Source organism: Electrophorus electricus, chromosome 2, assembly GCF_041902795.1.
Source record: "Electrophorus electricus isolate QZ-2024a chromosome 2, ASM4190279v1, whole genome shotgun sequence".
Classification (NCBI taxonomy): Eukaryota; Metazoa; Chordata; class Actinopteri; order Gymnotiformes; family Gymnotidae; genus Electrophorus; species Electrophorus electricus.
The window spans coordinates 29,571,744-29,596,734 of NC_137498.1; the positions used below are offsets into that span (position 1 = coordinate 29,571,744).

General features: G+C 38.6%; 1 protein-coding gene across 2 annotated transcripts; it reads left to right on the top strand.

Annotated features, from left to right (window-relative positions):
- Positions 1-302: 302 nt before the first annotated feature.
- On the top strand, positions 303-15,361 carry npvf (neuropeptide VF precursor). 2 transcript variants are annotated; one of them, XM_081725013.1, is made up of 5 exons: positions 303-398; positions 1,266-1,398; positions 13,543-13,643; positions 14,416-14,795; positions 15,205-15,361. In XM_081725013.1, exons 2-5 carry the CDS (start codon positions 1,380-1,382, stop codon positions 15,251-15,253), a joined length of 549 nt encoding a protein of 182 aa, XP_081581139.1. In that variant the 5' UTR covers positions 303-398; positions 1,266-1,379; the 3' UTR covers positions 15,254-15,361. The 2 variants fall into 2 exon arrangements, with proteins under 2 accessions (XP_081581139.1, XP_026870770.2); XM_027014969.3 differs by lacking the exons at positions 303-398; positions 1,266-1,398 and having other exon boundaries at positions 13,505-13,643.
- The last annotated feature ends 9,630 nt before the right edge of the window (positions 15,362-24,991 follow it).

A 24,991-nucleotide genomic window follows, 5' to 3' on the forward strand; every position in this document is an offset into this window, starting at 1 on the left:
AGGCATAGTTCATTTGGATTAATCATTAATTTAAATTGCCCTCAGTTTGGAAAATAATGTAAAATTATACAAAATTATGGGAAAACTCTTACTTTCCTATTCTGTCTGCCCAGAATTAGTCTTTAATTTTTCTCTTCATCCCTCACCTGCCTCATCCCCCTATTTGTTTTTATGAATATGTTATTTCAGAGCACTAGAATGATTGAAATATCAAAAATGCCCCCTATCCTTACTCTGGTGTCTGCCTATGACAACCCCCCCCCAATCACACACACGTATACTAGACACACCAGAGGCTCCCTGCCATGTCCAGGCTGCAGCAGTAAAAGATGGAATGGAGGTGGCAGTAACAGGAAACTCTTTCATTCATGTGGTCTTTTTCTCTGCCTTTCTCGGAGGTAAGCATGCATAGACACAAACACACACCACACAAACACAAAACACACAGGCACAGACAAAACACAAAACACAGACTTAGATACACATCACACACACACACACAGACCTACAGACCCTCCTTCTCTCACTCTGCATGCACCATAGAAATGGAGGGATTTGTTCTCAGATTCCATTTTTATTGGCATGGAGGGCTGAATAGCAACTGGGATCTTTCAGAGGGGCAGCCAGCAAAATGCCTGACAGAATAAAAGCTATCATGTCCCCTTCAATTACATTTCACACTCACACGTGGTCTGGAAGCTATTACATAGTGAGTCTCTCAGTTTATTTTGATGGTTTCCAGCTGAAGACTGCTTTGTGTTTCAAGAGGCAAGTGTGTGTGTGTGTATGTGTGTAGGCTTGTATGTGTGTGTGTGTGTGTGTGTGCGTGTGTGCACGCATGTGCGCGCACAAATGTGTATGAGGCACAGTGGGTACTCAATCAGCAACAAGTGCGATTGATTTCACTTTCCTCCCTCTTTTCTCCTGATGCTACCTCTTTTACATGCACACACACACAAGCACACACACACCCTCGCACACACATACATAAATTGGGCAGAAAATCAGCAGACACATACAAGCTGGTTCATGTCAGCTGGTACTATCTGAAAATTAGACCATGTGCCTATAGATTATGGCAGCATTCTGGCTTCCAGACAAACTCACACGCATACACATACACACACAATCACACATGCATGTACTCACAGACGTTGGGCTATAGATTTTGGCAGTATTCGGGCTTCCAGACACACAAGTGTGCGCGCACACACACAGTCCCCCTGATAGTGACTCATATTGATTGCTGGCTGTTTTTTCCCCAGAATTCTCCCCTTCTGTAAGTGGTTGCCCTGTGAAGAAAGAGAGAGCATGAGGGTGTGTGTAACAGAAAGCAAGTGGACCAGGCAAAGACTTGTGTGGCCACTCACAGAGCACCAATGAGCAGAACCACACACAGTGAGTGAAAGAAACATGTGTACATGGTTCTCTGTGTGCACAGCATTGGTCTGTATTTGGCTGAGTGTGTGTCTATGATTACATAGTTTACCACTGTATGTCCCTCAACCCAGTACATTTTGCAGACACTTTTATCCAAAGTGACTTACAATTATGACTGAGTACAACTTGAGCAATTGAGGGTTAAGGGCCTTGCTCAGGGGCCCAGTGGTGGCAGATTAAGCACCTTAACCACTGAGCTACCGCTGCCCAGTACCAGTGGATGTCCCTCACTCCCACTATCCTCAAACCCAGATTCATCTCACAGGTAGCTGGGACCGGATGACATACTTTACAAGAGTGAAAGAATGAGAGACTTGGAGAAGGCTTACAAGCTTCCTGTGATCTGAGTGCCCTGTCAAATAAACAGGAGAGAGAGGCTGATAAGGCAAAGAGACACAGATTTCATTTAACATAACAACATTATTTAACAAAGTTAAATGAAATGAAATGAAAGCTGCTTGTTGCAGCTAAATTTTTTATTTTTTTTTTATTTAAAAGTTGTTTTGCAAATAAATACATACATAGGAACTATCTACATTATCTCTTTAATCTTTCATTTTATTTATTTAAATGAACTTTAGTTAATTTTCTATTTAAACTATATTTAATGTTATTTTAATTAATAAATAAGAGTTTTCTTTTTATTTTTGGAAAAAAAACCTTCCAGAGGGGATAGATCTCAAGATATAATAAGCTTTATTATCCTTCTATATCTTAGTTAAGCACTTTGATACTATGTATGAAAAGTGCTATTCAAATAAACTTGACTTGACTTATGCCATTTTTGTTTGTCTTAAGAATAGAAGTGCAGGGCCTTATATGATTATGAAATTATGAGAAACTTTCTGTACAGTGTCAAACTCTTTAACTGTTACTGTGTAGCTAATATTATATTACAGCCTGAAAATGCTGATATTGGAACAGTCGTTGCCTATTATGTCTTAATGAATCATCAGGAATTTTAGTTTTATGAGAAGCCTTTGAGATGATCGTGATTTCTGCAGGAATGGTGCTTAATGTATCATTATTTACTACTACTATAATAGTAGAAGTAAATAAAACAAACAGTACATTTTATAATACAACATCTGGTGCAAATGTACTAAAGAATCAATGAAATGATGGAAAAAGCATGTGGGCCCTTATATTCTGGAAGAAATGGCACTAATTCCTGCAAAATGTTTTCTGTTCTGTGTTGCAGAGCTGTAGGGGCTTATGGGGGTTTCGACCCATTATAAACTTTCTTTAGATCTCTTCTTAGCACTTTTGTTGCTTTGAGGACAGTGTTCAGTGTGGTCAGTCTGTGTGGTCACGGTTCAGTCTGTGAAGACAGTGTTCAGTCTGTCTGGTCATGGTTCAGTCTGTGTGGTCAGGGTTCAGTCTGTGAGGTCAGGGTTCAGTGCGTGTGGTCAAGGTTCAGCCTGTGAGGTCAGGGTTCAGTCTGTGTTGTCAGGGTTCATTCTGTGTGGACCAAGCAGTTTATTTACACACCTTTTGGTTTGCTGTCATGCTGATTGGTGCATCATTTTGGGGACTTTAGATCACATTTTGATGCCTTCACATTCTGCTGTATAATCTTCTGATCCAGAATATATTGACCTAGAGTTTATAGATCTTATACACCATTATTCTTCACTGTTCTCTTGTTGGAGGTTTGGTGTTTTGTTTCACAATATTCACGATATAGTTCCACTTTTGTCTTATCTGTCTACTGAACAACATCTCACATTGTTTTGTTGTTGTTGCTGTTGCTTTTGTCACTGTTGAGAGCAGAGATTTCCTCCACTGTAACCTCCCATGAACAACAAATGTAGAATGTGCCTACAGATGTCTCAGCCCAGGGTTCATGGTTACTTGTTTCAGAATTCTATAGTCTACTCATGCATTAATACTTACAGGACATCCACTACTACAGTCAGTAGCCAGAGATCAGTGAGGTGTTGAATTTTCTCCATGTTTAAAGTACTGTACCATTTGGATTATGGCCCTTGATCTTTTGCATACTTTCCAGTTTGAGAGTTTGATGTTCCTTATTTAGTCATGTCACATTGTATATGAACAGAATCCTATTGTGAAGGGCAGATAACCAAATTTATACTGTTTAATTTTTTTAATTTAATTTTTTTAGGAGTGGCTGGTCAAGCCATATATCTGAATTTTGTAGAACACCTAAGTACATGTAACCACTTTTTTAAAGAGGTCATGATCCAAAAGGGTTCACATACTTCTCCAATGAAAGGTCACCTACTGTTCAAAGTGTTTGTTCTATAATGAAAGATCCCTACTGTTTAAAGTGTTTGTTCAGTAATGGCAATGAAAAAGTGTCTCATTTGTTCCATAATATTCATTAATATAAATTCAATAAAGACCATAGTTAATTTTAGCACCAAATCATGCACATAACTCCACATAACTGCACATAATTCCACATAACTCCATGACTCCATTTACCTTCATCATTAAAAGCTGGTTGTCTCTTAAACAGCACACAAGCTACTAGGCCAGTAGGATACTAGTAGGCTTTTGCTCTAACGATTAATGTATCTTAATCTTATTCACAAATACACTACAAGCAAGACAGAATTTTCATTATTGAGATCTGAAAGCTACCAGACAGAATGTGTGTATGTGCATGAGAAAGAGATGAGAGAGAGAGGGAGAAAGAGAGCAAGAGAGGGAGAGAGAGAGATGAGAGAGACAGATGATCAAATGTTAGCCTTTTCTGATAGCATCTGCAGACACAATACATCATCAATCATAGCTGTCAACTACTCTCTCTCTCACACACAGACACACAGACACACACACACAAACACACACACACACACACACACACACACACACACACACACACACGCAACATACAAACATTCAACAAACACACACACACACCCACCCACACACACACACACACACAATTGGCTGAATCTAGTTTCTTAGCCCCATGACATATGGACAGTTTTTAATCTGTTAAATACAATAAACTGTATATTAGAATATACCATTAGAAAAACTCATCTTTGTATTTCACCTATTTTAATATACTTTCAATTACTTGAAAACCTATTTCACATAAACCATAGAAGTCTGAGTTTTGTTGTTAATAGTTACCAGTAATATGTATTAGGCTTAAGAAAGTAATGGAAAAACAGCAAACACCTGATAGAGACCCCATATCAGCAAACTGCCAAATCCACATACAAGTGAAAAAACATGCGATCTCTTGAATATCCAATGTAACGATAAATGTATTATCCCAAATTATCTTTTTCTTTTGTTTTTCATGCTCCATATATCTCTTATTCTTGATTATTCTTGATTATTTTAATTCCCTAATTCCTTGCTTTTTATGGGCAGGTAAAAAATGAGAATTAGATGGAAATCACTACAACAAGTCAGGTAGGCAGGTAATGTATAACTTCCACATGGAACTAAGAGCTTGAGTCTCATGGTCTTAACCCAAGTTAATGTAATTCTCTGGGTTTACTGCAGCTGAACAGTCCTTTATAGAGTTTTGGTTTACTCAGAGCTTTAATAAACAGAGGTTTCTGGATTTTCCACTGAACAGAATTAAGACTGTTGAAGGCATGAGTGCAAAGCTGAATGAAGCTTAGTCCAGCACAGTAGGAAGTTGAGCCAAAATGGCATCGGCTGTTGAAAAGTCTCTTTGTATGTGATTTGTAAAATCTCAGTAAACATATATAAGTGTTTGTTCAATTTATTTTGAAGCCTACCCTCTGTGTTACTTCCCCTTCTCACTCTAAGCATGTTTGGCATCTTTAGGCATTAATGTCAGTCACCCTCTAGCCGAGCGCATCCACTCCTCAGCTCCCATTACCTGGACACTGTGCTGACTACACAGTCGGTCCGAGCTGTGCTAGCAGTCATTCATTCATTCATTACTGCATGAGGAATGGTTGAGGAATAGCATCCTTTTACCTCTCTGTCATCAGTTCATTTCATTTAGCACTCTCTCCTTGCTCAGTTTTTTTTAAGCATATCTCTTCAAAGCTCTTAGTGAAATGTTCATGAAACATGCTTTACGAGGGGCAGCCAAGTCATGGTGATGGTCTGAAAAGGTTTTCAGGTTGTCATGGTGATGACAGGTAGTGTGTACTTTTCTTTCTTTCTAGAGAGTTTTAGGCTTCAGTTCAAAGACTTACAAACTTTCATCACATAAAGCATGGTTTCACAATATGCCCATCAATGCCTTTTTCGAAATCCAGTCCTCTCCAGTAAATCTATAAATCCATGTATTGGTTTGGGATTTCTATTCAGTTTATTAAAAGTTTCTTTCTGTATAAGACAAGTTTTCGAGACCTAAATTAAGCCTAAACCTAATTGTGAATTTAAATGGTGTTTCACCATTGGCTCTGTAGTTTAAAACTAATCCGAATCCATGTCTGGCACATAAAGTACTTGTTTAAGATTAACACCACCTGCAAAGTCAAAGTCATTTTTGGTGTAAAGTCATTTTGGTTGTTTAATCACTTCTATAACATTGCAGAGGATGTTCTTACCACAATAATATGAAGTACATCTTGATTACAAGTTCAATTTTATTTTCTTTTAATATTACCCAATATTACCCATTTGAAGTGACGTCCATATGTCAGTCAGCGCTGGGGTTTTCCCAACAGACATCACCCTAGACATTCCGGGGCAGAGCAGCTCACATGGGAATAGTTGACAGGTGACAGGAGCTGTGTCTTGGCTTTTCAGCACTTCAAGTACACAATGCAGTCTACGTTATTCCTGTATTCTCTCTCCCACACACACCCACTCATGCAAAGGCATACCCCTACACATACACACACTCACACTAACATACACACATACAATGAAAGGTGTGGAAAATGCCATAGCAGAACTTTGGGGGAATGTCTAACCCAAACATAAAAAACACACAAACTCTCTCAGAAAGCCTCAGTATTTGCTTTAGGGGGTGTGAGTGCAGAACATTTCACTCCTTTAAAAAATTCTGCCCATGATGGATTTAGCACCCTGGAGTTAAAAGACTAGTGAAATAGAGAATGTTTGTTACGTAGGTTGTAGCGTTAGAGTTAACTCTCACCCTTTCTGTTGTAGCGTTAGAATTAACTCTCACCCTTTCTGTTGTAGCGTTAGAGTTAACTCTCACCCTTTCTGTTAAAGTGTTAGAGTTAACTCTCACCTTTTCTGTTAAAGCGTTAGAGTTAACTCTCACCCTTTCTGTTAAAGTGTTAGAGTTAACTCTCACCCTTTCTGTTAAAGCGTTAGAGTTAACTCTCACCCTTTCTGTTATAGCGTTAGAGTTAACTCTCACCCTTTCTGTTATAGCATTAGAGTTAACTCTCACCCTTTCTGTTATAGCGTTAGAGTTAACTCTCACCCTTTCTGTTAAAGTGTTAGAGTTAACTCTCACCCTTTCTGTTATAGCGTTATGTATACTTCAGGTATGTGGCTAGTTTGCATCTCAAATCTGCTAAGTCTGCTTATCTGTATGTTACACTCTGTCAACCACTAACACACACACACACACACACACACACACACACACACACACACACACACACACACACACACACACACACACACACACACATACACAAACACACCTGAACATGCATGAACACCCAAACCCACACATTTTTTACAGTTACTGTATACCTTAGTTATATGGTTAGTTTGGATCTCAATCAATAAGAGTGTGCTTAACCACTGGTACACACACAGAAACACAAACAAGCACATACACATAAACAGCCAAGCACACACACACACACACACACACACACACACACACACACACACACACGCACACTCAAGTAGTTTTTGCTGGCATTAAAGCCACGGTAGTGTGAAGGTGTTTTAATTTCTGAAAGTCACGCATTCAAAAGAAAGTGCTTTGACATTTTTGTCTGTAACAGAGCCATTCAGTCATTCTCTTAGAGCCTTCCTGAGCAGAGCTGCTGTTGAAAATCAAATATGTGATCAAGTTGTGGTAAATTTGTACACATATAAAAATGCATGCATAGGAGTGAGATACATCGTATTTGTGCGTGCATATGTGTGTGTGTGTGTGTGTGTGTGTGTGTGTGAGAGAGAGAGAGAGAGAGAGAGAGAGAGAGAGAGAGAGAGAGAGAGAGAGAGAGAGAGAGAGAGAGAGAGAGAGAGAGAGAGAGAGAGAGAAAGCGTACATCCTGTGACCACAATCCGGGTAAGTCTGGGTTCCCAGAACATAATGTTACTGATAATGGTGTGGAATCACACAGCAGCAGCCTAACAAGAATGATGTCATGCACACAGAGCTCTTCAGCTGTTGGGACCTATCCACACTGATCAAACTATCTGTGAGTGTGTGTGTACTTGCACTGGTGTGTGTGTATAAGTGCATGTGTCCTCTTTGTGGAGGAGAAAGCATTAAGGTAATTATAGCCGAGATTAGTGTGAGCACACAAACGCACTCACAAACACACACACACACATAGAAGCCAAAAGACAACCAGGGAACCAAGGAGAGATTGAGATGGCTGAGGGCAGGGCAACTCTATGATGCTATCAAGAGATCAAATTATATGAAGCAAAAGTTGTGGGGGGAGTGAGAATGAGAGTTGTGGGGTAGACAGAATGAAAAAGAGAATAAGTGAGAGAGAATAAGAGAGAATGAGAGAGAGAAAGAGAGAGCGATAGGTTCCTGTGTCTCATTTAATTAGTGGGGGTTGTTCCAACAGTTCTCCTCCAGGCTGAGTGAAGAGGTGATAGTTCATCTCCTGAGAGAGGGCAAAAGTCCCTCAATCCTCCCACACTTGCCCTCACCCATCTCAGAATGACCCATGGAATCAACATTGACCCCCACAGCGGCTGCCATTGATAGCCACAGCCACAGAAAAATAAGGGGATGAAGATCTTAAAGGTTATAGCTCAGAATCAAGTGGTGGGAGGAGCTACACCCCTTTGAGATATCTCGATTCTCCATTCTTCAAACTTGGTTCATGCTGCCTTTTTTCTAGGGCAGATTAAACTCCACAGTTCAAAGGCAGAGATTAAAACATACACAGATAAAATACACAAATAAGCAGATAAGATTAGCACACCAGCAGTAACAAGATAGATATAAAAACACACACATATATGGACACACCCCTTTCCTGTTATTAAGGGCCAATTTTCTTGGCTTCCTGCTCCTTCATCAGGACTTTCATGTTTTCTCCTGATTGGCAGAAAAAACTGCACTCAGAGGTCAAGTCATTGGTTGGCCACTGGGTCTCTAGACAACAGGCCCCACCCTCTAAGAGGGCTTGGCCTGTTTACTTGGGTATTTGCTGGAGAAAACAGAGTGAAAAATGGTTGTCAAAATGGAAGTGGGTTTGTGGAGTGTTGTAGGGAAAATTGGGGTTATCCATAAATAATACATCTTAACATACATTACAATCAGACTGCTCTTAGAGTCATAAATCTAAACTCATCTTAGACACTTTATAAACCACTAAGATATAGCTTTCATGAAAGGCAGACACACACAAAAAAAAAACATGGCCATTTAAAAAATATAAGTCTTCTGAATAGTGAAGCATAAAAAACTCTTAACTATTAACTGAGGACAATTGACATAAAGGAAAGATTCATTGATTGAGACCTCTCAAGTTTAATTAAACATTTTCAATAAATGTTTGATTTTCACAAGCAAAAAAGTTACAGAGGTTTGGTTATTGTAAAACAGCTTTTTATGAATTCTTTGGGTATATTTTACATCTATCATGTTAGTTTTCATCAAAAAGGTTTTTTGGTGGAAGAAAAGGTTTTGCCTAAATAATCATTTGACAGTATTTCTTTTCCAAAGTATCACTAAAAGTACATTTTGCATCTCCTTTAAGCAGCTCTGAGTACATGTAGAAAACACCCTGCTCCTAAGCAGATGGTGCTGATGCTAAAGCTTCTAAGACAGTACTTACAGTTTTGGGATGTAATGAGCTCAGATTCAAGATCAGATGAAGAGAAAGAGTATATTTAAAATTTGTGTAGATGAAATACTAAGTAAATGCTAACTTAAGTATGTGCAATGGACTGAGTATTTGGAATACCTACATCTTAATACCTAAAATCTGAACACCCACTCTGATTTATTTGAATACTTATTCTGTGATTTATTTGAATAACAACTTTGTGATTATTGAAGGTGTTTAAACATTGAGGGTTATTATGATTACAGTGGATTTAAGATGGGGGTTTAGGTGACTTGGAAAATATTCTATGTAAAGTATATCTTGTTCATGTCTTCAGTCTTTGTTTTTGTACAGAATAAAACTGAACTTTACAAAGACCTGTTCTGTAGGCAAGAAAAAAAACAATGGTTTAGAAATTAATGTTCTGCTGCCACCTGGTGGATATTCTAATGACCAGCACAGATCGTCAGTATTATTACTCAAACTGTGCTGCAGAGTGCCTTCTAGTGTCCTGGAGGGAGTCTTCCTGCAGAGATCTATGTAGGCAGTTCTATCTGGTGGCCCAGAAACTATCCCCACCCTCAGGCTTGGTGGCCCTTTCACTTTCTGGCAATGCCCTGCACTTATTACAGGATACAGACAGATCCCTGATCCACAGCCATGATCCATAACCCTGATCCATAGCCCTGGTCCACAGCTATCATCCACATCTCTGATCCACATCCCTGATCCACATCTCTGGGGTTTGCTGACATTTGTACACTTCTGGAGCTCTGTTTTGAAGTAATATCTTCCTTTCCACTGACTCCTCCTCTGTACCATGACTCCTCCTCTCTTCACTTGTTTTTGGGGTTCTTCTGATTAGCTTCTCTCTCTAAGCAAGAGGATGAAATACAAAGACAGGAATCCTAGCTTATTTGCCCAGTGAGCTTTGCTAACTGAAGCATTGCTTTAAAAATGACACCATTTATTTATGACTTGCTGCCCAGTTGTTTTATCTGTGGTTTACCAACCTTCTTTTACAAGAACTGTTACCAATTTAATTAACATTAGGCAGAAAACAATAGCCTGTGTCCATTACATGCTTAAATATTGATGTTCAAAAACATAAGATTCTGCCATATCATCTTCTGAGATCAATTTTTAAAGTTCAAGCACATTTTAATTAGTTTTTAGTTATTCATTATTATTCCTTTTGTATATGTTCTTGATATATTTTATACAATGATCCAAATGTATACAATAATCTTACATTACATGTTACAATAAAACAAGATTGTTTTACTGGACTGCCATTTATTGCGCAGCATCTTTTATGCATCTTTCAGCATTATGTCTGAAACTGGTCTGGACTGGTCTTCTACGTGAAAACATTGTGAAAACAATGACCAAGTCCTTTTTGTACTTGGTCATTGTTAGTTATAGCCACAGTTAACAAGAAATGTTAAACATGAAGTCCCTTGGATCTCTGGTTTATGTGAATTTCTGCCACGAGGATGAAGTCATTCCAGTAGTATCCAGCTGCAGACTGGCAGTACCGGAATTTTAAACCCTCACTTTCAGAACTGTACAATTAATTCCATATAATACGCCTCTAGTGGTACATTTCAGAATTACTGTCACACTTTCCTGCCCTTAGGATAGAATTTTAACATGTAACATATTTGTTTTTTATTTGTTTTTTTAAGTAACAAAGTATATATTATATGTAACAACACTGCTTTCAGGTGGAAGTGGGGCTGTAGTTTTGTACGAAGTGGAGTGTATAGTGTACGTTCATGAGGTCTATGTGACATAAAGAGAATACTGAGGTTGTGACATGGATGTTTGTAGTTTGTAAGCTTGATGATATATATATATATATATATATATATATATATATATATATATATATATATATATATATATATATATATATATATATATAGATAGATAGGTTTTGGCCTATTTTACTAACGTTTTAAACTCGTACACTCTTAAATATGATGGTTCCTCAAGGGTTTTAGTAAAAGAAATGGTTCTATTTGGTCAATACCAAATAGATATCTATTCTAATATCTATACAAGATCAGGTAATTGAAGATCTCTTACTCATATACACCAATCTTAGCCAAGTAAATAGGATAATGATCGAGATAAATATGGTCAGTATGCAGCTACAAAGGCATCTGTGTGCCATCGTTATTCTTTAACTTAAAGTTTTGTGTGATTATCAGGGCAGGCAAAGGTGCCAATCACAAATCGTGAAATAATTATTTGACTGTGAGTTCATATCTGCTGTGTTTAAATGTGTAATGTATCATGGTCTACTGTGACCAATTTAGTGTCTCTGCGACCAAAGACAGTGTATGATTCTGTTCTGTGATTCTGTTCTGTTTATGTTCTGGCAGTGTCAGACATTTTGCTCCAAAATAAGGGAGTGTGACTGCAGCTATGACACACATCTAAATGCAACCAATAAGGAGCAGCCTGGAATTATGCAACTACTACGCCAACTACTAAGACAGTATATAGAAATTAAACTGAAGTATGTGAGACTGGTGTGATAGATGGTCCAGCAAAAAAGACAAGTAAGCACCTCTGCATCCTGCCACCTCTTACATCAGTTCACATTTCCTTTGGGTATTTTTAACACTTAATGTGTTGAGTTCTGTGCAGTACATCTATATTGATGTGATTCGAATGTCAGAAAATCGAATGTGTAGATCAGGCTTCCACAGCAGCGAGTGTTGAGGAGTGCTGACTGCTTCTTGTTTCTACAATAACTTCAACAGCACTGACATCTTACTCTTTTCAAAGTTTTATCCTACTGTTTTAAATATAAGGTGAGATTAAAATATCTTATTAAATATAAACAGTAGATCTATGATGTCTAAAGTTTGAATTTTAAAAGTTTCTCTATTGATTTTCCTATGCAAACATTAAACAGACAACAAGTGCCTTTAGTTACTGCTTTGGTTTTGAAGACATACATAGTACATTAGCTCATTATAATTAATTTAATGTGATCTGGCACCCATAATAAGGTATTTCAGGTATGCTAGTTCTTTAAGATGACATTCCTAAAATTGCAGCTAAAGATTATTTTCAATGGGCTTTTAAATGTCTCTCTTATAACTCTGGTATATGGGGTTGATAAATAAAAAGCAATGAGCTCTGAGCAAGCAGAGCTGTGCATTGGCTGAAAAGCTCTCTGCAGAATCTGAGGGTCAACATGATGCAAAATGTAATTAAAAAATAGTTCGCAATTAGTGAAAATGTCAGCCTGCCCAGCCCAGCTTGACTGGGAGGCCTGAGCTACCCCAGACATGCACCTCATTACCGGACAAAACGGCAGAATGTTCTGGACTGAATGCTGTAGTGGTGCTTGAGCTTCTTTGTTTCGAGGGCTTTCAACCACTGATCAAAGGTCATGGGCCCTAATTACGAGCTGATGGTTTCCTGTACATGTGGGTTGAGTGGTTGGGAGAGTGTGTGTGCGACACATGGCTCTTCCTAAATAGCCCAACATGCCTCTTTTGTATGCGGCATTCTAGGAATCAGCCTTCCTGGGCTTTAAGGTCTCTCCTTTAAGGTACAAACGTCACATCTGGCACTATGCATTTCTGTGAACAATAACTCAAAACCTAGCAGGGCAAAGATTTCCAGTGTTAACTGAATAGGTAATAGGTAGCAAAAACACTACCTAAATGTTGAGTCTGAGGCCTGAATATGTGATAATCGTATTTCAATTCAATACAAGACAATGTGGCAAGACTGACAGTAGGCACAAAATGTACAAGTCTTTTTTTTTCCATTGCTTCTTGGGTTTAAATGTTAACAGTGCTCTATACACCCTCTGCTTAAATATGGATCCCACGCAAAGCATCATAGACAAATACTTCCATCTCCTCTTCAGTTGTCCTGCCCCCCGTCCGCTGTTGCTAAGACTTGACAAAGAATGTAATTAGTGAATGCACAAAATGGTCTCATGCAGGGTCCCTGTAATAAGCATTCAATTTAGTGACTGTTCCATGCGGAATGTGTGTGTGTGTGTGTGTGTGTGTGTGTGTGTGTGTGTGTGTGTGTGTGTGTGTGTGTGCGGAGTACGGGTGCTAATGTATAAATACACAGTAATATGTCTTGACCTGTGAGGAAGACTGGAAGATGCCTTTCCCTGCGTTCACTTTAACCCTAGGGATTCTGGGTGGCCTAATGTTCCGGGATGTTAGTGCTGTCACGCTTCCACTGGCTGGCAACAATGACCCCAACACAATCACAAGCAGAATATTTTCAGAGGTAAGTGAAACTTATTACATATATACATTTTATTACTTATCATATACACTTGTATTACACTTACAAACAGTTTACAATGTAAAATCTCAAGATGTTTTATACTGTTATGTTAAACCTATTCCTAAAATTATCCTAATTAAAAAAAATTCTCTTCAGGGTTTCAAGTAAAGGTACATTTTATACACACACACACACACACACACACACACACACACACACACACACACACACACACACACAATGAATAAGTGAGTGAAGCAGAAAGTGTGGAAAACATCTTTACTTACTTTCCTAATGTTCATTAGGGGAAGTAAGACATTAATTCATGACAATTATCCACTGGACCACTGGTCAAAGAGAAATGAGAGCAAATGAGAGAGAGAGAGAGAGAGAGAGAGAGAGAGAGAGAGAGAGAGAGAGAACATATATATATATATATATATATATATATATATATATATATATATATATATATATATCTCTCTGTCACTCTCTCTCTCTCTCTAAGGAGAATATAACGAGAACAGGTACAAGAATCAACCCTGTACAAATTGAGTGTGTAGCCTACAACAAATCCTCCTTTTCGTTTATTTGTAAAGTACCTTTAATTTCTGTGTATGATGAAATGTGCTGTATAAATAAATAAATAAACTTGCTTTACCTGTTGTTCAAAAGATTGTTAGACATGAAATATATTTTGATGCTTTGATAAAACATAAATGTCAACTGTTACTCTTAATAGTTCGTTTTACTATGTCCACACCTCTCACAGAGCAATCAAGATATTCCACGAAGTCTAGAAATGGATGACTTTACTTTCAACGTGGTCCCAACTACCAGCAGAGTGAACTCGCCGACCATTCTCCGACTTCAGCCGATATCAGCGAAACCATCCCATCTGCATGCCAACCTTCCACTTCGCTTCGGCCGCGACACATACATCGAACGAACACCTAAATCCTCCATTAACCTCCCGCAGAGGTTCGGCCGGTCCGGTGGCTCCACTGTCAGGCAGGTGTGTACTGAGTGCAGGCGAGCCCAAGTTCCACCATCGGCGACGCTGCCGCAAAGATTTGGACGGACCGCATTTTTTGTGGATCCTATCCATGCTTTGGCTGTACTCACCCGGACCCTCGAATCGTCGTTTCCGAGGTAATACTTTCGACATCAGATGATGTGGCAGCTGTTAAGAACCCCAGTATGATTCGTCAATTGCCAGTTATGTGAAAAGTGCTTTTAATCTAATAAGAAAACTTAATTGTATTCCATATACTGTTGAAATTGAAATAAAAGTCAATTTCACCTGCCTGTAATGTCAAAGACATTTGACAGTTCTGTATCATAGGCTAAGCTACATTAAATATATCAGATAAAGTCAGTATATTAGGTAATAATGATTTACAGCTCCTAGGACACTTTCCGTGCACATTCTTTAAATGTTCAGTTGTCAATTGCATGATCAGTACTGTACTGAAACTTTATTACATTTTAGAGATGAGGTTCCTTTACTGTCTCTAAAATTAATACATTATTTAACTGCCCTGTTTAATCTATCTCACAGGACACAAGACTATGACTACATGCTTGAAGACAAAAGCTTTAAAGAGTAAAAAATCCACTGACTTAGAATAAGGAAGTGCAAAGAACGGCCGGCATGTTCCTGCCTAACGTGTGCATAGATAATAAAATGTAACAAAAATAAAACAATTGTAAAAATTGTGAGGTTTTTTTTTTTGTTTTTTGTTTTAAAGAAAACAACAGCAAAGAAGAAAAAAATTACTAAATGCTATTGGGGGAAAAAAGGTTTTAGCAGTGTTCAGTGGCAGTAATTACACTCATCAAGTGATTTTGCTTTCTGAGAAAAAAGGTTTATGATGTATTTTTGCATGCTGAATCTAAATATATTTTCCTGAATTTCTGTTATCACCCATCGTTTTTTCCCATATAATGGCATGTCATTATGTATAGTAGGGGTACCAAGGTAAGTGGATCCTGTCTATATTGGCAGAATACTGCTGGACACTGAAGAGGGGTGTTCCTGAGGCAAAATATAGACAAAAAACATACATTGCACATTTTATAAGTATGCTTTACATATTCTAAGTGTAATATGAGCCATATTTATGAATATTTAAAACGTACCTAATGTAAATTTACCCAGGTAAATCACATACATGATAGAAAAATTCTAAAAACAGATTTGAATTCAGCATAAAACAAAATAAAGCTCCACATGTTTTAGTTTGCTGTAGGAAGCAAAAAAGTTCAAAAGGAGCTTTATGGTTGTAATCCGATCCTGGGTGCTGTTTGGAAATGCAGCCTATTGTTTTGAATGGTCTGAACTGTAGCTCGACATGCAATAATAAAATGTAAAGGAAAATAATAATGTGTAAAGATTTTCTAGGTACAAAAACTTGAGCGAAAGAGACATCATAGAAATCTATCGACAGTAAAGACCTAGTGTAATGGAAAGGGAAAACGCTTAAAGTAAGGCTTTATCCCAATTTTCTGCAATACTTGAGTATGGGATAGGACAGTTCCAGTGGTGGCTGACTAAGAGAGGTGGAAATTGTTAGTTATTCTAATTTTTTAAATAAAAATCAATAGCTAATTATTTTAAGCATGCGTTTACTAGAAATGCACAATAATGTACAATATATAAAATATACTGGGGGAAATTAGCTTCGTGGTACATTAGTCATCTCTTCTGGGGCGCTGGTAATATAGTCCAGTCCTAGTAGCGGTGCAGCCAATTGCTGTCCGTTGTTGACACAAAATACGCACATAGCAACATAAATTTAACCAATCAGCGTCCTCGAAACTGGTGGCTGAAGGACGCTTCATTTATCGCCGCATGCAGTCCAGTCAGTGGTGGAGTAGAGACAGCTCGTGTTGTTAACGATGATATACGCAGTTAATCAAGACACGGAATTTCAGGCGCCTCCAAATTCTATAAGATCTCTAAAATGCTCTTAAGGCAGCTTTGGTGGAAGTTGAAAAACTACACGTTACTGAGTAGCTTACTAAGATGGCTGGAAGTTTGAACGGAACGCATTTGTTGTAGACCCTAGTCAAGTTGTGCATTTGTTGTTAGTTTTTCATTAATAGTACCAGAGAACTACTGAAACCTTCGTTTGCGTCGGTGTTTGGTAACCGCGAACAGCTTGTGTAGTTAATTTAGTGGTCCTATCGAATTGAGCTAGCAAGCGTTCGCTAACTTTTAACCTAACTAGGTTAACTTGTTTAGCTAGTAGCTTGCGAATGTTAGCTAAGTAGATAATCTATATACATTATAGTATTAGTGTTTAGTACACAATTGGGACGCAGTGTATGTATTTTATTGGTGGATCTAGCGAGCTGAGTTAAGATGAGCTCGCGTTACCACTGCGAAGTATAAACAAGTTGTAATGTGTAATTTCCTTTTGATACCTAATATATAGCTAGATATAGCTGCATTAACTTTTAAAATGCAAACCTTCTATTTCAGTTAACAAAATATTCAACTTTTTATAATGGCGCATACTGCTCCTGAGTACATTAAATGAAACTAATGATAGTAATTTATTATTCTGTTGATTTTCAATAATTCAATCATTACTGGCCATTTCGCAGAGCCCTGCTAGTTTTGTTAAGTTGTATTGGCAGGGTTGGTGAATCTATGTTGCCTACAGCCTAGAGGTTACATTTTTCACCAGCTGCCACTGGACAGTATGGAGTAGGACAGTTCAATATGGAGTAACATACTTCAACAGAACACTTAAAAATAGAGTAGACCAGTTCCATATGGAGTAGGACAGTTCAGTATAGAGTAGTAAAGTTTGGTATGCAATAGTTCAGTATAGAATAGGACAGTGGTAGCCTACTGTATAGGGTTTGAGGGTGTCAGTCAGAAGGTTGTGCATTTGAATCCTGGCTCTGCCATGCAGCCACTGTTGGGCTCTTGAGCAAAGCCCTTAAACCTCTCAGCTCCTGGGGTTTTGTGTAATGGCTGAACCTCTAAAAGAAGATGGGATGGATATGTGAAGACTGCATTTCATTGCCTTGTGCTGTGCAATGACAAATTGAATCTTAGTCTTAGAGCAATGTAACAGTTCAGTAGGACAGTTTTGTATGAAGGACAGTTCAGTATGGAGTAGGTAACAGTCTGATATTTCAAAACAAATGCAACATGTTGGTTCTTTAGTAATTGATGTAATATTAGCACTAATTGTCAAAAAAAGATGGGTTGATCAGATAACAGTTTGATTAGTGACACTGGTGATTTTATTATTTCATTCAACAGTGTTTGTGTGGTGATATGATTTAATCTCAGATTTCTATGACTGCTAATTTAATAATTCATATGAAGGATGAGCTATAAGAGGACACAAACTGAGTTCAGTTTCACTTCAGAACCGTTTCAAACCATAGAGGCACTCCAGTCCAGCTCCAATCTCATTCATATAAACGTACCATCTTCAAACCAAACTAGTTGTGAAACTGCAGTCTCTCTGACCGACTATCAGTTCTTGAGACCAATTCCACAGTGCAGAAAAGAGTCATTCATTCATGTCCACAAAACGTTTTTCTTCAGTGTCAGATTGGTCTAAGTTAGACATCTTAACCTGTGCGGTAATTCAATAAAGCAGAGTCCTCTCTACTCCATTTGTAAAATTACAAAAACTAAACACTGCAGTCTCACACACACACACACACACACACACACACACCTGAAATATAACTATTAATGTCAGTTCTGTCATGTGGCATCACGCAGGAGAAAGAACAGGGTGTGACTGATGAATCATGGTAACTGTAGACCCAACAAAGGGGAGAAAAAGCATTCATTTCAGTGTATTACATGAAGAACTTTATGTTCATGGATCACACCAAAAATGCACGGGGCAGCAGGCTGTTGGAATAATTGGGTAAAGCATCCTGGAGTGTAGGACCTCCTAGATGGACCCAAATGCAGGTGAGGTGGAGCAGGGAAAGGGAGCAGACAAAAGGAGGCAAAAAAAGATAACTGAAAAGGTAACCGTACAACTGAGGCAGGGTTTGAACTAAAAGCACAGAGAGAAATATAGATAACCTCTGAAGAAGGAAGTGCTTGGTGAGGATATAAGGAAGTTGGGGCCTTGTCCAGCCAAATGGGATGGAATTACAGGTGAGAAAAACACCACTAGACCAGCTCAGTGTGGGGATCATACCAGGGTATTCACTATTATGTGGCCTTGACCACAACAGACAGCAAACATGCAGTATCCCTCCCTACAACCAGAAGATACTCCTACAAACAACCAATGGTGAGGGGACCCTCTCGAGAAGAAACAACAGACATTAAAGGCCAGACAAGCCCGAAGACCCTTCCAATGCTTCAGAAAGAGTGACCCTTGTGAAGCAGTTATACAGAGGTGAGGCCACCTGTGGCAGATCAGGTTAATGAGCATTGATTCATTCCCAGCGCAAAGCCTCCCTCTAGTGCCAGAAAGCTGGCATTGTAAGCCACCAGTTACAAAAGATACATTCTCAGCGGATAAATTCCGGGACAGTGTCACACATATTCAAAGCAGGCAGAACTTTAGCAGTTAGAACCCAGTACGTGGGTACTTTTAAAAGGAGACAGTTTTGGGTTTTTTTTGTTTGTTTGTTTCTAAGATTTAAGTATGGCATATCCATCTTGGACAGGTTCAACAAATTTATATATTTTCTTGGCAATATTTATTGTCTCGTCTCATCCCTGTGATAATGTCATCTGTGATATACAACAGTGACATTCAACCCTGTAAAACTTATGCCATACAGCTGGTACGTTTGCTTTAAATATGGAATTATTTTTTATAACTGGAATTAGGTGGGTAACCCACTTGTCAATCAGCCAACGATCCACCAATCGCAATTCACAACCACTTATTCATGCAAAATCACCAGTCTGCACCTGTCTCTCTTTTAATTCCCTATTTAAGTAACACAGGTTCGCATCTCCAGTGCTGTGTATTCAAGCCTCTACAGGTGTATATTGAGCATGCATGTCATGCCAATTCCTGGATGACTAAATGAGTATAAAGCCCTATACACTGGTCTCATTGTTAGATACATTTATCTTATGGGTGCATTTCAAAGGTGCATAGTAATTAACAGTATGCCATGCACAATTGTGAAATGTGAAATTCTGCACTGTCTCAGTTTATTACAATTAGTTTTAGGGCGGCTTTTCGAGACAAAAATTAAACCTGATTTTCAATTAACCGTATTTTCAGTGATCATGCACAATTCCGACTCCGAGTACTGGAAGTCATTGTACCAGTCCAGGTCGCCCGCCGGGGTTCCGTACGCCTCCCCTGCTTCCGCACCTGGAGTCAGGAGGGTGACCTCCCTGCACATGCTGCGCGTTCTTTCCCTTCTTCTTTTTGCCTTTCCAGGCATCCTTGGTAGGTCGGTGTTTCTGTGAAAGACGAGGGTTAAGTAGGATGCGGGGACGAGACACGTTGAACATAAACATACACGTCTTAAAACAGACTACTTAGATCAAACACCGACAACTTTGACGATACGAAACGAGACTTATATACACGCATGACAATTACACACAACAGGGATCAGGTGAACGACACAAGAGGGCGTGGCAATACGAACACACAGACTTGAGGGGGGAGGGGCCGTGCCGTGACAACATCCCTAGCCAGCCCACTTGGACCCAGCTGTGATCTTTCTATTTCTGCAACTGCGTGAGTACTGCTAGATAAAGAGCAAAATAAATTAAATAATGACAGTTATACAGAAGAGAAGATGTCAAATATCCTGTGTGAAACCATTAGAGACTCATAGGGCCCACCCCTCTCACTTCATAAAATGAACAACTTTGCAAGCTCTTCACAGTAAATGTTTAAATCCTGACAATATTTAAAACACAGCAGTGTCCAAATGGTTGCGAGCCACTATTCAGATTAAGCTTGTATAGGAGTCCTCAGAAATACAACATACAAACATACTGACAAGCACCTCAGATCAGCCACTGTACACACTTAGCCTAGTGGCATTTGCTCTGAGAGTCAGTCAGGAAGGAGATGGATATCATGCTGGATGTTTGATAGATGATCTATGAATCCATTTTATGGTTTCTTGCTCACTTTATATTCCAGAGCACTTAAGTTTCTTTCTATATCACTATCTCTGCCTCCTGCCATTCCATGGCTGATGTGTCATTCAGTAAAGTGGTGTTTGGTAGATGTAAGCCTACTGTGACACACACATCCACGCTTTTCATACCACTAGTAGGCCACTAGTTATCAGTGTTTTATGTATTCTCAGCATCTTTGTAATGGTGCACCAGGCACCCTCCTAAGGGATACGCCCACTGCAACACACAAACACAGCAACCCTGAACCACTCGCAATCACCTGGTTATTGATTTGCGGCACATGTGTCTTGTTTGCCTCTATTGTTTCTTCCTTTTGTAAAGCCCCAGGTGCTTTCCTCCAGTGCTACACATTTCTCATCCATATAGCACCCAAGACAATGCTCTGAGTCATGGCCTGCTCTTTGCTCTTTACTGCCAGCATGTTTCATTGCTGACAACATGTTTGCTTTTCTTTCTGTGCTTTTAGCTCATTGTTGTGCTCAGTTTCTCTCCATTCATTATGGAGAATAAAGAAACTCCTTATTGACACATGCATCTCACTTCATCCCTGTTGACATCAGTTTTGTTAGTTTTTATGTATTATCAGTGTTTTGTATTAATGTTTTATCTTTGAGTACTTGTACTGTGTACTCTTCTGTGCATCTAAAGTGAAGCTGGCCTCCATGCTCTGGACACACTGCAATCTTCACCTAGGACACCATGAGAAATTCCTAGTACATAAAGGTAATTCTTTGAGATACAGACTGATATCTTAAATGGGATTAAACTGTATTTAGTGTTTACTGAAGGAAACGCCCAGCAAAAATTCAAGATTAGGAGTTTTTGTTTGTTTTTGTGATTAACAATTTGACATGGTACCATTATACATCAGGAAAAGGAAACTCATAAAATCTCAAACACCTCATAGATCTCATCGAATGTCAATCAGTAACCAGGTACAGTGTTATTCTTATTTATGAAGAATTGCAAGAATACCTGTGGTATACGCTGTCATGACCCTTCATGGCATCAAATGTTGTGGTAGGCTAGTCCCATTAACATTCGGTATGTTTGAGTTACAACACAATGGAAACTCAGTGTTTGTAGTGGGATACTGGTCCATTCTTTAATATGAGCGCACATCTGGGTATAGAAGAAGGATGGAAAATTGACTTATTAGACAGTCTTGCTCATTGGCATCATGGTTCCTATGGCAACTCTAACTATTTTGTTTACTTTCTGGCTTTGTTTCCTCATACTTCCTTGTTTTGGCTTTATTTTGTTCATCCACCTTAGTATCTCCACCTGTTATTGCAATCATCTGTGATGGTCATTAGTCTATGTATATAAGACCTGTTTGTTGTCTGCCTTTGTGAAGTCTTGTCAACTTGAATTGTGTTGAGCTGTTGGTTATGGGTATGTTTCTCCTGGTTTATCAGAACTGTCTGACTTTGGATCACCCTCTTTGCCTGTTTCTTGTCTGATTTGTTTGCATTCTGGACTGCTCTGAAGATTACTATCTTTGCATGTATATTGGGCAATGTTTATGAACTACCTCTGTTCTCTATTAAACTGCATTCCCTATATTGCGTTTGACTCCATCTCTGTTCATGCTCAGAACTTGACACTTACTTTCTTCTATCGCATTTCTATTTAGACCTTTTTACACAAGGTTAGCATCTTTCTTCTGTGCATGAAGATATACCAATGAGCAGCCTTGACATAAATGGACTTACACTGGACTGGTTTTTGGCAAGATTGGCCTCAGAGGTGATTTAGCACTGTGGTCATTTCTGAGGGTTTGTGGTGTTAAACAGCCTTTTAGGTGTCTTCCAGAGTCTGTTCACTACAAATTGTAGTTTGCTGATCCAACTGGTCTGTGATTTATACTATTAAGCTATTTTGCAATTTGTGTCCAATGCACATGCAATTTATGCACCAATTATTTAGTTCTTTGAAACTGTGAAACTTACCACATATTGCTTTGGAAAAATGTAGCAAAGCAAATTTACTACTGCAAATATGGTAAATCAAAGTTAAAATCCTATTTTGGGGGCATGCCCATTTTGTTCACCTCAGGTATATAAATAGACTAGAAACACTATTTTATTTGTTATACATTAGTTATAGTAGTTTTATGACTTACATTAATTTTGAGTTTTGTGGTTTGTAGTTTTGGTGATTATACTTCTAAAGGGCAATGATTAATGTGGGCATATTTCACTTTCACAGTTCAAGCCAGCTCTCTGTATCATGGGTGCAAATCTTTGAGGGTGGTTCCACTTCCTGTTCTGCAGTGGCTTCTCTGACAGCCAGGTGGTTGATGTCTTTCCAGCAGTAGTGATGCAGTGCCAACAGTCCACACTGCCTGGTCTGTCTGTGAAGGTCTTTGGAATGTCCTGTCCTTGTCTTTGAAGAGCACAGAGCACATTGCATGGTTATACATGACAACAGTGGAGCCAGTAGGACTGCATAATGGAAGCTTACTGATGTCTCTTTTGGACCCTGAGAACTAGTAAAGAGGAAGTTGAGGTTTGCCATTTCAGCTGTGGTATTAGGATGTGGTGATTGTTTATGGTACTGTATACAGCATTAGCCACCAGCAAGAGAACTAGCCTGAACTGGAAATAAAAAATATCATTACCACTTCTCACTGGAACAACTTACAAGTGCACTACATATCAAAGGAAAAGCTGTATCCATCCAAAACACAACTATTTATTTTCACTCTATCTGGACATCTCTCAAGGGACTTGTTTGAATATAATGGTACCAAACTCTAACTCGTAGAAGTATTGAATATTCATTTGTATAATGGTAAATAATGCATGATATGGATATAATGGTGGAAAGGCAGTGCAATTATATAATCACCCTTGTAAACATGTATAAAATTAAATTCCTGCATATGCCCTCAGATATTCTCTGGAGGCCTGAAGTGTTAACATTTAACTTGCAATAAAGAATGGGACTGGCTAACTAATGCTTGAGTCTGCATATTTATTGGGTATTTGGATTTATAACTTTAAAGCCAGCCAACTAGGAATTTAGGAACGACACACTATTAGATCATTTAATATCGTTGTATAATACAACAATTTCTTGTACAAATCTTCACTGAAATTAGAACTAAATATAGTTGTAAAGAGTAAAGTACAAAGTGTGCATGGTACATACAAAATACATGCAATATACCATGCATACAATAGCAGAAATTATATTCTATTAAATAATAGAATATACATGCAGTATATACATACAACAGTGCACAGTACACATAGGTAGAGTTCTTGAGCTATAAACAGCATGTTATTGTGTGCAGTATGCATTATGTAAATATAATTGTATCCAATATACATTATGTGCATGTAATCTGTATATGCAAGTATACCTTATCTATTTCCAGGGCAGTGGTAGCTCAGTGGTTAAGGTACTTGTAATTGAAAGGTTGCTGGTTCAAGCCCCATCAGTGCCAAGTTGCCACTGTTGGCCCAATGAGCAAGGCCCTTAACTCTGAATTGCTCAAGTTGTTCTCAGTCACAATAAGTTGCTTTGGATAAAAGTGTCAGCTATGCTATATTGCTGTCAATGTAAATATCCATGGTACTTATGATTGTTATAAGATGTGAGGATTGTTGCTTTGAGACGCAACATTCTTCTGGCTGCCCTCCAGTAAAGTCTAAACTGCAAATAGTCATACTCTGGGTTTGTGGTTTGTTTGTGTCTGGAAGCCAGAATGCTGCCATAATCTATAACCACATGGTCTCATTTTTAACTAGTACCAGCTGACATGGACCAGCATGTATGTGTCTGCTCATTTTCTGCCATGAAATCAATTGCACTTGTTGATTGAGCACCCTCTGTGTTTGCCACACACACACCCATCTTAACATAGAGTCACACTATTATAGTATAATGGACTACAGCCCGTGATGACCAGTAGAGCAAAAATGATAACACGGACTATACATATGGTTGAAAGACTTTTTTTTCCAGCTTAAGCACACACTTGCCATTTGCTGGAGTTCTATTAAAGAATGATAACTGCAATTGTCTGACTATGTAGATAATTGCTAAAGGTAATGTACGTGTGTGCATATATATGTTTACTGTAATAAGGTAAAGGGAGTTTGAGTCCAAAGTGTACATTTGCCTGTTTAATCCAACGGTCGTAAAGGTGACGAGTCAAGAGTCGTGCAGAGAATTGAAGGGATATGTAGTTTTTGGTTCATGTTATTGGATCAGGTAA

Coding starts and splice junctions, on each gene's coding strand:
- npvf (XM_027014969.3), top strand. CDS start 13,512: ATGCCTTTCCCTGCGTTCACTTTAACCCTAGGGATTCTGGGTGGCCTA. Junction 13,644..14,415: donor CAAGCAGAATATTTTCAGAG/GTAAGTGAAACT, acceptor CACCTCTCACAG/AGCAATCAAGATATTCCACG. Junction 14,796..15,204: donor CTCGAATCGTCGTTTCCGAG/GTAATACTTTCG, acceptor TCTATCTCACAG/GACACAAGACTATGACTACA.